General features: G+C 35.9%; 1 protein-coding gene across 7 annotated transcripts in view; it reads right to left on the bottom strand.

Annotated features, from left to right (window-relative positions):
• DDHD1 (DDHD domain containing 1) overlaps positions 1 to 12,334 on the bottom strand; it is a 95,113-nt gene that overhangs the window by 26,316 nt on the left and 56,463 nt on the right. For all 7 annotated transcript variants that reach the window (XM_060096196.1, XM_060096197.1, XM_060096201.1 and 4 more), the window contains 2 exons: positions 9,558 to 9,664; positions 3,726 to 3,832 (listed from right to left, as the gene is read on the bottom strand). In XM_060096196.1, coding sequence (XP_059952179.1) covers positions 3,726 to 3,832; positions 9,558 to 9,664 — 214 coding nt within the window. The remainder of the gene's footprint in view (positions 1 to 3,725; positions 3,833 to 9,557; positions 9,665 to 12,334) is intronic.

The following is a 12,334-nucleotide window of genomic DNA, read 5'->3' as shown; positions in this document are numbered from 1 at the left end:
ACAATCCTACAGAAACCCTGCTGGCTGTTACTTATCACTACTTCTCTTAGGAAACATATATTGTTGAAAAATAATTTAGTCTAAATATTGCCTAACACCAACCTTGTGTTAAATGGACTTTGATTCGCAAAATCAGCTTTCCTTTCTAAAGAATAAGAACAATTTTTGCCCACTTCTAAGTTTTTCTTTTATTTTCTTTTGTTCTTCACAATGCCTTAAGCAATGTTCCCAAACTTCTCTGATGGTATCACCTGGGGAACTGTTAAAAACACAAATTCACAGGTTCTATCTCAGACCCACTGAATCAGGATCTCCAGAGGAGGGACCTGGGAAAGTATTTTTTAGTTTCTTTTTCTTAACTTTTTAGTTAGGAGTAATTTCAAATTTATAAAATGTTGCAAAATAAAAATAGTACAAAGATCCTCACATAGGCTTTATCCAAAATTCACCTAATGTTAGCATTTCCTCCTATTTGCCTTATCATTTTTTCTGTTTCTGTAACACACACACAACGTTTTTGTGAACCATTTAAGGATATATTACATATGTCATGGTCCTTTACCCCCAAATACTCCAGTGTATATTTCCTGAGACTAGGAATATTCTCTTCCACAATCATAGTGCTGTTATCAACTTCATAATTTACTTTGATATATTTCATCTAATCTAGTCTACCATTCACATTTTAATTTTGCCAGTTGATCTAATATTATCCTTTGTAGCATCTCCCCCGATCCAGTACAGGATACAGTCTAGGATGAGATATTATAATTAGCTATCATATCTCTTTAATCTTCTCTACCTGGAACATTTTCCACAGCCGTTCTTTCTTTCTCTTTTATTATGCCAACATTTTAAAAGAATACAGTCTCATTCCTACTTTTTCGTTACAACTTCCTCATTTTATGTTTGTCTGATGCTTCCTCATGATTGGAATACTGCATAAATAATGCTGTGTCCTTCTCTGGGTGTCCCTCAGGAACACCCCATAAAGTTGTTGCTTGATTTCTCCACTGTATACCTTTATTTTCTAAACTAAAAGCAGTCTGAGAGGATACACTTTAAGACCATGCAAATATTGTTCCTTGTCAAAAAATCTGCCCTCATTTTAGCATCCACTGATGATTCTTGCCCAGTCCTCTCCCCTACCTGATCCTACCATGATGGCTGCAAAATGAGACTTTCCAACTCCAGCATTCCTTCCACACTTATTAGTAGGCCCTTGGCATCCTACTGAAGCAAAGGACCTCCCTTCTTCCCAATTTGTTTATCTATTTATCATTGATAAGGACTTACAAATTTTTCAATGATTTAGAATTCCTTAGTACATTATCCTTATTATAATTCTACAAAAGTACTATTAATAATTCCTTACAATAAGTAATAATTACTTAATTATTTTGGTGCTCAAATTGTTCCAGATTTGGTCAGTGGGATATGCTTCTTTAATTTGACTATTATGTCCTGTATCTTGTGTCATCATTCTTTGGAGCATTTTTCTACCTTCTGTCAAAACAAATTCTTCCAGCTTTGACTTGGACCTATCCTGCCCCAGCCCTGGAATCAGCCATTTTTCCAAGGAACTCTACTTTTTCTTAGTGGAGAATAACAATACTAGAGGCAAAGATCTGGGTGCTAGGTATGCTCATTGGATTGGGGTGTCTGCTTCTTGGCCCTTTCAGCGGACAGAGGTAGGAAGTATAAGCATATATATACTTCTGTGCTTAAGCATATACGCTTAAATATATAGATGTTATCTACATACACTGGCTTATTTTCAAAATCATAAATTCACATTAATACCCTCAATTCCAATGCCCCTCATGGGGTTCTTTTTTTGCCCGCATTTTTAATGAGCACCACAAGTGATTGTTCTAATTAGGGATGTTCGGGATACATTGCTGAAGATTGCTGGTCAATCTCAGACACAAGTTCTCAGTGCTTTTCCATGAAATTCAACTGGATCAAAAAACCAACTAATTTAAAACACTGGGTGTTCTCCTTCCATTTCATTTATCTTAACGATCAGTTCCCTTTTCCTACTGAATATCTGGTTTATTCAATTCCATTCTGAGGAAAATTATCTTTGACTATAAGAACAAAATAAAAAGTGATCACTTTCTCAGTCATCATTCACCAATGGCCAGAGGTCTGAGTCTGGCACTTTTCTCTTTTTAGTTTTTCTGGATATTAACGCCAACTTAAAGTTTTTGAAAAGCACTTATTACTTTTGGGGGGCATGACTCAGCACATTTTAGCCTTGACGATTCAGGATACCGTTTTAGGAGTACTACCAACCACGTGTGCATGTGCGTGCATGTGCATGTGTGTGTGTATGTGTGTATAGTAATATGCTTTCAGCCCTTCTCTTTCCTTTTTCTCCCCCCCCCCCCACCTCACTGGTTTACTTGCAATACTATAGTTCAGTGTTCTAACCTTTAGGGCATATCTAACAATGCCCATTGTACACTATAAAGGAGTATGAACGTGGAAATTATTAGTGTTCTACTTCACCGACTAGGCCTTCCTTTTTGGTTAGAATTAAGCCCAGAATAGCAATTCTCCTTGTAGCTTCTTTTACTGTTCTCAATCAGATCAAGGCAGATCTTGCCCAATACTGGTATATGGCAATGAGGGGATATAGAAAGAGGAATGAAGAAAAATCCTAAGGGGATGGTAGTTGGAAGAGAAGGAATTTTCTCTGGCAACTAACCAAACATATTTCTGTCGATATGTAAAAGATATCCTGGATTAAGTTAGGGAATGACTCTGAATAAACAAAATCAGCAACGGATTGGCTTGGAGTAGCACAGAGCAGCAGAGCCGCTCTATTGGTAATTACTCCTTGTACTAGTTTCTTTACCTTCAAATGAAGATACTAATCATATCTACTTCATAGGGTAAGGATTAAACAAGTTAATACATGTTAGGTAATTAATGTGGTTATTCCCATGAAACAAAATTCTTTTTCTGTTACCAATAAAGTGACAAATTGCATTGGTAGAGATTCCCTCATCCCTCTGAATAAACTATCTCCCTTCACCTACCCTCCCAATCCACCCCCCTTTAGGGTTATCTTTGTGATGCATGAGCAAAATTACCATTTGAGAACTACACAAATCCACTATAGAAATGACACAATAAAAGCAAGTCTTTTATACACAAAAACACTTGAAGGACATTTCTAAGTGTTTAAAACTCTTTTGTGGGACTTCCCTGGTGGTCCAGTGGTCAAGAATCTGCCTTCCAATGCAGGGGACATGGGTTCGACCCCTGGTCTGGGCAACTAAGTCTGCATGCTCTAGAGCCTGCATGCCACAACTAGAGAGCGTGCACGCCACAACGAAGAGCCCGTGTGACACAATGAAAGATCCTGCATGCCGCAACTGAGACCTGAAGCAGCCAAATAAATAAATATTTTAAAAAAAGCTCTTTTGTGAGGATAATACTCATAGACATTACTAATCAGACTTATGAAAACTGTTATTTTTCAAAGAGCTATTTTCTAACCAACCTCTCACTTCCAAGGTTACCCATTTTATTAAGCATCCCAATGAGCAGTTTAAAACTTCAAATGCACTATGAAATACAGGCTATTTATAGATTAGTGGATTTCTATAATTTCTCACTTGCTTGTAAAAAAAGAACATACAATGTTAAAATTCAGGACACATGTTATCACTCAAAAAAATACCCAATAGCAATAAGATAATCATGATACTTACTTCGTCTCTATAAAGTGGGCTAGTATAATACATTATGTCCATTGCACTGCTATTTAACATATCCCTTAAACCTCGCACTTTGTCTGGAGTAATGGAATCAACAGTGTCTACAAGTTAAAAAAAAATTAAACTTAGAGAAGATTCATTTTAGGGAAAGAATAAACTGTGAAAAAAGTTACATTCCTTGAAATAACTGCTTTAAATTAATATTTATATATTCAAGACTAGCTTTGAATCTAATGAACCTTACCTTCTTGAAATTTTACTATTTGTAAATTTAAAAATAATGATGAAGGGTATTTACCTACCACAAACATCACTGCGCTCATTAGTGCTGAAAGGTTAAAAAACATTTCCTCTGAATCAGGAACAAGCTAAGGATATCTACTCTTTTTTTATAATTAAAAATTTTTTTATTGAGGTTCAGTTGATATACAATATTATATAAGTTCCAGGTGTACAAACAGTAATTCACAATTTTTAAAGGTTATATTCCATTTACAGTTATAAAATATTGGCTATAGTCCTAGTGTTGAACAATATATCCTTGTAGCTTATTTATTTTATACGTAGTAGTTTGTACTTCTCAATCCCCCCCTTCCCCTATCTTCTCCCTCCCCCCGGTAACCACTAGTTTGCTCTCTGTGAGTCTGTTTCTTTTCTGTTATATTCGCTAGTTTGCTTTGTTTTTTAGATTCCACATATAAGTGATAACATACAGTATTTGTCTTTGTATGACTTATTTCACTTAGCATAATACCCTCCAAGTCCATCCATGTCATTGCAAATGGCAAAATTTCATTGTTTTTTATGGCTGAATAGTATTCCATTGTGTATGTATATACATGACATCTTCTTTATCCATTCATCTGTTGATGGACACTTAGGTTACTTCCACACCTTCACTACTATAAATACGTAATGCTGCTATCAACATTGGGGTGTGTGTAACTTTTCAAATTAGTGTTTTCAGTTTTTTTGGATATATACTCAGGAGTGGAATTGCCGGGTCATATAGTAGCTCTATTTTTAGTTTTTTGAGGAACCTCTGTACCATTTTCTAGGGCTGCGCCAATTTACATTCCCACCATCAGTGTATGAAGGTTCTCTTTTCTCCACATCCCCTCCAACATTTGTTATTTGTGTTCTTTTTGATGATAACCATTCTGACAGGTGCGAGGTAATAGCTCACTTTTTTTTTTTTTTTTTTTTTTGCGGTACTTGGGCCTCTCACTGTTGTGGCTTCTCCCGTTGTGGAGCACAGGCTCCGGACGCGCAGGCTCAGCAGCCATGGCTCACGGGCCCAGCCGCTCCGCGGCATGTGGGATCCTCCCAGACCGGGGCACGAACCCGTGTCCCCTGCATCAGCAGGCGGACTCCCAACCACTGCGCCACCAGGGAAGCCCAAGAACCCTGATTTTGACTTATAAACTCAAACACTACATTTGTTTAAAGTACTGTCCTCTTCTACAGTAAACTGAGACAATCCTCTACTCCATAGGATCACTATCATAGTGCTCAAATGGCCACGTATGTAGAGACTTTAGGCAAGCACGTATGTCTACTAAATCACTTGGTTGTAATGAACTGGACACACGGACACGGACACACACACACACACACACACACACACAAAGAGGGGCAGGGGAAGGAAAGGAAAGAAAGATGAAAGAAGATAATCAGGGATGGAGGAAAAAAGGGAGGGATAGAGATAGACAAATACATAGGTATTTGCATTGTCTATTTTAATTTGCATTTCTCTAGTGATTAATAATGTTGAGCATCTTATTTGCCTGTTGGCCACTTGTGCATCTTCTTTGGAAAAATGTCTCTTCAGGTCTTCTGTCCATTTTAATTGTGTTGTTTATTTTTCTTGATGTCGAGCTATATGAGGTATTGGATATTAAACCCTTATTGGTCATATCATTTGCAAATATTTTCTCCCATTCCACAGGTTGTCTTTTCATTTTGCTGATGGTTTCCTTTGCTGTGCAAAAGCTTTTAAGTTTACTCAGGTCCCATGTGTTTATTTTTGCTTTTATTTCCTTTGCTTTAGGAGTCAGATCCAAAAAGGTATTGCTATGATCTATGTCAAAGAGTGTTCCACCTATGTTTTCTTCTAGTTTTGTGGTTTTACACTTAGGTCTTTAATCCATTTTGAGTTTATTTTTGTATATGGTGTTAGAGAATATTCTAATTTCATTCTTTTACATGTAACTCTCCAGTTTTCCTGGCACCACTCACTGAAGAAACTGTCTTTTCCCCATTGTATATTCTTGCCTCCTTTGTTGTAGATTAATTGACCATAGTGCATGGGTTTATTTCTGTTCCACTGATCTAGGTATTGGTTTTTGTGCCAATACGCTACTGTTTTGATGACTGTAGCTTCATAGTATAGTCTGAAGTCAGGGAGTGTGATTCCTCTAGCTCTGTTCTTCTTTCTCAAGATTATTTTGGCTATTCAGGGTCTTCTGTGTTTCCATACACATTTTAAAATTATTTGTTCTAGTTCTGTGAAAAATGCCCTTGGTATTTTGATAGGGATTGCACTGAATCTGTAGATTGCCTTGGGTAGTATGGTCATTTTAACAATATTAGTTCTTCCAATCCATGAACATAGTATATCTTTCAGTCTGTTGGTGTCGCCTTCAATTTATTTCATTGGTGTCTTATAGTTTTCTGAGAACAGGTCTTTTACTTCCTTAGGTAGGTTTATTCCTAGGTATTTCACTCTTTTTGATGTAATGGTAAATGGGATTGTTTCCTTAATTTCTCTTTTTTGACAGTTTATTGTTAGTGTATAGAAGTGCAACAGTTTTCTGAATATTATTTTGTACCTTGCAACTTTACTGAATTCATTGATGAGCTCTAGCAGTTTTATGGTGGTGTCCTTAGGATTGTCTAGGTATAGTATCACAACATCTGCAAACAGTGACAGTTTTACTTCTTCCTTTCCAATGTGGATTCCTTTTATTTCTCTTTTTTATCTGATTGCTGTGGCTAGGACTTCCAATACTCTGCTGAATAAAAGTGGTGAAAGTGAGCATTCTTGTCTTGATCCTGATCTTAGAGGAAATGCTTTAAGTTTTTCACCACTGAGCATGATGTTAGCTGTGGGGTTGTCATATATGGCCATATATGTTGAGGTATGTTCCCTCTATGCCTGTTTCCTGGTGAGTTTTTATCATAGGATGTTTACTATTTTAACAAATGTTCTACTTGTAGTCTTAGCCAGTGCAACACGATAAGAAAAATAAATAATAGTTTTAAGAATCGGAAAAGATCTGTTTTCATTTGCAGGTCATGTGACTGTCTACACAGAATATACAAAAGAATCTACAGAAAAATTAGTAGAACCGACTCTCAGTTTTAATGCATGTATAGTTTTGCATAACTACCACCATGATCAGGATACAAAACTGTTCCATCACCCTAAAAAAACTCCCACATGCTGCCCTTTAGAACTCAACTCCCCACCTCCAAACCTTGGCAGCCACTGATCTGTTCTCTATCCCTATAGTTTTGTCTTCTGCAGTACATCATATAAATGGAAGCATAAATTATATAAACTTTGGGCTTCACTTCTGTGATGTTGTGATATAAGAAATACATATTTCGTCTTTGTCCCTGGTTCCGACAGAGGGTTCCAAAAACCCTTTTAAGTTCCTGAGTGATAGGGTGAAAGGAATGTCTTTTATAATTCATAATGAGCCTCTGCCAATCATAACTGAGTATATGCTAATGAGCTGACTCTTAGAGAATGGGGGCTGGTTGCCAGAGGAACCAATTTTGAACTTTCTGTCCCATTCACCAACCTCTGGGGAGAGGGGCTGGAGGTTAAGTTCAATTGCCAATAGCCAATGATTTAATCAATTATGCCTACATGATGGAACTTCCATAAAGACCCTAAACAACAGGGTTTGAAGAGCTTCTAGTTTGTTGAACAAATGGAAGTACTAGAAGTACTGTGCACTTGAAAGGGGACATGAAATCTCTGCACCCCTTCCCCATACATTGCCCTATGTAGGTCTTCATCTGTATCCTCTGTAATAGTCTTTAAATCAATAAATGTAATTTAAACGAGTAAATGTAAGTACAGTTGATCCTTGAACAACATGGGTTTGAATTCTGTGGATCCTCTTATATGCAGATTTTTTTTCAATAAATACATACTACAGTACTAGGCCATCTGTGGTTGGCTGCATCTGCAGATGGGGAACTGTGAATACAGGGTTGGACTATAAGTTTATACTTGGATTTTTGACTGGGGGTGAGGGGGATGTCAGTGCCCTTAATGTCCACATTGTTCAAAGGTCAACTGTAAATGTTTCCCTGAATTTTGTGAGTTGTTCTAGTAAATTACTGAAGCTCAGGAGGGGGTCATGGGACCCCCCCGCCCCCAATTTATAGTCAGTCACAACTACAGGGGACAATCTGGAACTTGTGATTGGCATCTGAAGTGGGCAAAAGTCTTGTGAGACTGAGACCTTAATCTGTCTATACTATCTCTGACCAGTTAGTGTCAGAAATGAATTAAATTGTAGGACACCCCACTGATGTCCACCAAGAACTAAAGTATTGGCTGGTGTGGGAAAATCCCCAACATATTTGGTGTCAGAAGTGTTGAGAAGAGAGAGAAACAGTGGTGTTCTTCCTTTAGCTTCTTTCACTCAGCATAATGCCTTCAAGATTCCATTGTAGTAGTTTAAACCTAACAGAAAATTACAGATGTAGGGGTTTTATTAAATGTTAATTCATCCATGTTACCTATTGATACATTCCTGAGCAGCCTAAAATATTTATCTGAGTGAATGGAAAAAGCTCAAAAGATAATGTTACTACACCAGAACTTTACATATGAGCTGTTGCTGCTGAGAAGTCTTCTTTGGTCACAATCTTTTTTTGTTGTTGTTGTTAAACGCATTACAACTTTGATGTCACTTTGGTTTATAAGCTATAACTGACATTCCTAACTGACTATGAGGCAGAATCACAGACTAGGAAGAAATTTTGGAAATCATCCAGGGAGGCAGTTCAGATGAACAAGGGCTCTGGTACCATGCAGACCTAGATTTTTGCCTGCCATTCTTCATTAAATTCACATTTTACTGAGTTTCAGTTTGCCTATTTGTAAAAGAGAAAATAAAAGTAGGTATTTCATAGATTTGTGAGAAAATTAAATGAGATACTCCAAGTAAAATGAACCGCAGAGTGCCAGGCACATAGTAAAAGCTCAACAAACAGCAGCTGCTACAATGCCCAGTACAACTCTCTCATCTTTCAGATTATGTAAATAATCAACCTAAACATTCTATTTTCATGGTTTTAATATTCAAAGGACAAAACTTTGTGTAAAGAAAGACGCATATATAATTTCTCTATGTTAGATTATAATTCACCAGCCCAAGGAATGCAGGAACAACAATAAAATAAAAGGCCTGAGATTTTTATCTTCCAAATATAAGGGAAGAAAATTATTAGGAAGAAAATGTAAGCTTATATAAAACTGTGGACAACAAATGTTTTAAAAGCATTGACAGGTCACTTCTCTGTCAAAAACTTTAGAAAACATTTTGTTCCCTTCACTTGTCCCTCTCCTTCCCCCCATCCACAGAGGGCATGCATAAAAACTGTGTTATCTGTGAAATCTATATGGTGGTCCAAAACGACATAAGTTGAAGTAATTTTTTTTAATCAATGGATTTTATTTTCTTAAATAATCTAGAACAAAGAGTGAGTATAACTCAAGACAAATAAATTAAAGACCCTTCATTCCCAATGAGCAACACTTTGTTGCCTGACTAAATCATTTAATTTTTAAACAAAATGTACCTCCATCCAGAGTAAGTTTTGACCGCCACTCAACAGGAAGAAATTCAACATGTGTTGCATGGTTGGAAAAATGCCTTTCTTCTATTTTTCTTGCAGCCTCTCTCATCCTAAAAAAACCAAACCAAAACAAAACTTTATCAGAGTAACTTCCCATATGTATTTACATGGTATAAAATGTCTTTAATCATAACACTTCCACTTGCTTATGTCCAATTACATTTCAATTACTGCTACACTGTGCAACAGTTTGTAATACTAGGACAACTTCATTTCAAAACTATTTTCCTAAATTTGCCATCTATGATTTCAAATATTACAAGCTTCAATATCATATTCTAAATAATTATATGTATAAATCTTCAGAAGAGAGAATAGTATAATAAAATACCCCAGCTCCAAATATTAGCACATCGTGACCTATCATTTCATCTATTCCTCCACTTGCTCTCCCCACAATATAGATATTTAAATTTTATTTTGAAAATTAAGGTACAGCAAAATTGACTTTTTTCCTTTTTGGTGTCAATTTTATAGATTCGTGGTTAGCATCACTACAATCAAGATACAGTTCTATTATCAAAAAAAACTCCCTCATGCTATCCCTTTATGTTAGCACCCTTCCCCCATAATATTTTAAAGCAAATCCCAGATATCACAGCAGTGCATCTATAAATAGTTCAGTATATATTTCTAAAATGTAAGGAAAACATAACCTATTCAGAACTATTATCATACCAATCCTTCATTTCAACAATTATGTTTAGCGGTCCCATTTTCCCAGTTAGACTATAAATGTTATTTTATAATAACATAAAAAATATTTTTTTACACTTTTGAATTGAGCTCCGAATACAGCCTATGCATTGCAATTGGAAGATATGTCTCTCAAGTGTCTTTTAATCTATAAATCGCTCTCTCTCTTCTTTGGCTTTTTAATTCTGTTTACGTTCTGTAGAGTTTCTGAGAGTCTGATTTTTTTTTTTTTTTTTTGGAGAGTCTGATTTTTAATGACTGCATCCCCAAGTGTTATTTAACATGTTCATTGCTCCTTATTTGGTAGTGAGGTATAGGGACCTGATAAGATTCAAGTTCTATTGTTTTGGCAAGACTACTACCCCATAGGTTTATATACCTGGTTTTCTCTCTTTTTGGTGATACTAGCAGTTGTTACGATCACTGCTTATATCCGTTAATTTACTGATTGCAAAAAAAGTGTTTTTTAAATCCCAACACTCCTTATACTTCTGGAAAGAGAAACTTCCTCACATCAAGTATTGGCTGCCTTGTGATACAATCAAATAGTTTCTGTGTGAGCTGAGAAAAGGCAGGATAAATGGTTAATTCTTCTCTTTTATTAACAATTAAATACTGAGTTGCTAGAGGTTTTATATTTTTTGACATCATTCATTACTAACCCATAGATTTAAACATATTTGAAGTATTCCAACCCACTGTAGTTATTATCCTTACGGATGCTCGAATTGTTTCCTTTTTTGGTCAGTGAGTCTCTTCAAGTTGACTTGTGTCTTTCTGACACGACCTCACTAGTTTTTTTTTTTTTTTTTTTCCAACAATTCAGTGGCTTTTAGTATATCACCGAGTTGTACAACCATCACCATTATCTAAGTTCAGAACACTTTCATTACTCCCAGAAGAAACACCATACCTAGAGTAGTCACTTCTGATAATTCCTACCTCCAGGCCCTGGCACCATAATCTACTGTGTGTCTCTATGAATTTGCCTATAGTGGATTTTTTCAGATAAATGGAACTATAATACATGGTCTTTTGTGTCCGGCTTCTTTCACTTAGCACAATGTTTCAACGTTTGTCCATGTTGTATCATGAGTCACTACTTTGCTTTTTATGGTTGAGTAATATTCTACTGTATGAATACACACTTTCTGCTTACCCATTCACCAGCTGATGGACATTTAGACTGTTTCCTTTTTTTTGGCTATTATAAATAATGCTGCTATGAATATTAACAAGTTTTTGCGTAGATGTATGTTTTCAATTTTCTTGGGTATATACCTAGAAGTGGAATTGTTGGCTCATATGCTAACTTCACATTTAACTTTTCTGAGGAAGTGCCAAACTGTTTTCTAAAGCAGCTGTGCTATTTTACAATCCCATCAGCAACATATGAGGGTCCAAATTTTTCCACATCCTTGCTAATACTTGCTATTTCCCAGCTTTTTGATGAGTCATCCTAGTCAGCATGAAGTGGTATGTCTCGGTGGTTTTGAATTGCATTTCCTTAATGACTAATAATACTCAGCATATTTTTATGTGCTTATGGGCCATCTGTATATTTTATTTGGACAACTGTTTATTCAAATCCTTCACGTATTTAAAAAATTGGGTTATTTATTTTATTATTGAATTTGTAGGTGTTCTTTATATATGTTAGATGCTAGACCCATATCAGATATATGATTTGCAAATGTTTTCTACCATTTTGTGGGTTGTCTTTACTTACTTGATAGTGTTCTTTGGAGAACTAAAGTTTTAAATTTTGACAAAGCCCAATTTATCTTTTTCTTTCCATAGTGGCTTTTACTTTTAGTGTTATATATCAGAAACCATTGCCTAACCCAAGGCAATGGTTGTAAATCACAAAGATTTACTCCTATATTTTCTAAGAGTTTTATAGTTTTAGCTTTTATATTTAGGTCTTTGATTCACTCTGAATTAATTTTTGTATGTGGTGTAAGGTAGGGGTTTAACTTCATTCTTTTGCATGGGGATATCCCGGTGTCCTAGCACCATTTGTT

This window comes from Mesoplodon densirostris, chromosome 4 (assembly GCF_025265405.1).
Source record: "Mesoplodon densirostris isolate mMesDen1 chromosome 4, mMesDen1 primary haplotype, whole genome shotgun sequence".
NCBI classification, from domain to species: domain Eukaryota; kingdom Metazoa; phylum Chordata; class Mammalia; order Artiodactyla; family Ziphiidae; genus Mesoplodon; species Mesoplodon densirostris.
The sequence above is the reverse complement of the archived record's forward strand: the minus strand, read 5'-3'. Positions and strand labels throughout refer to the sequence as shown.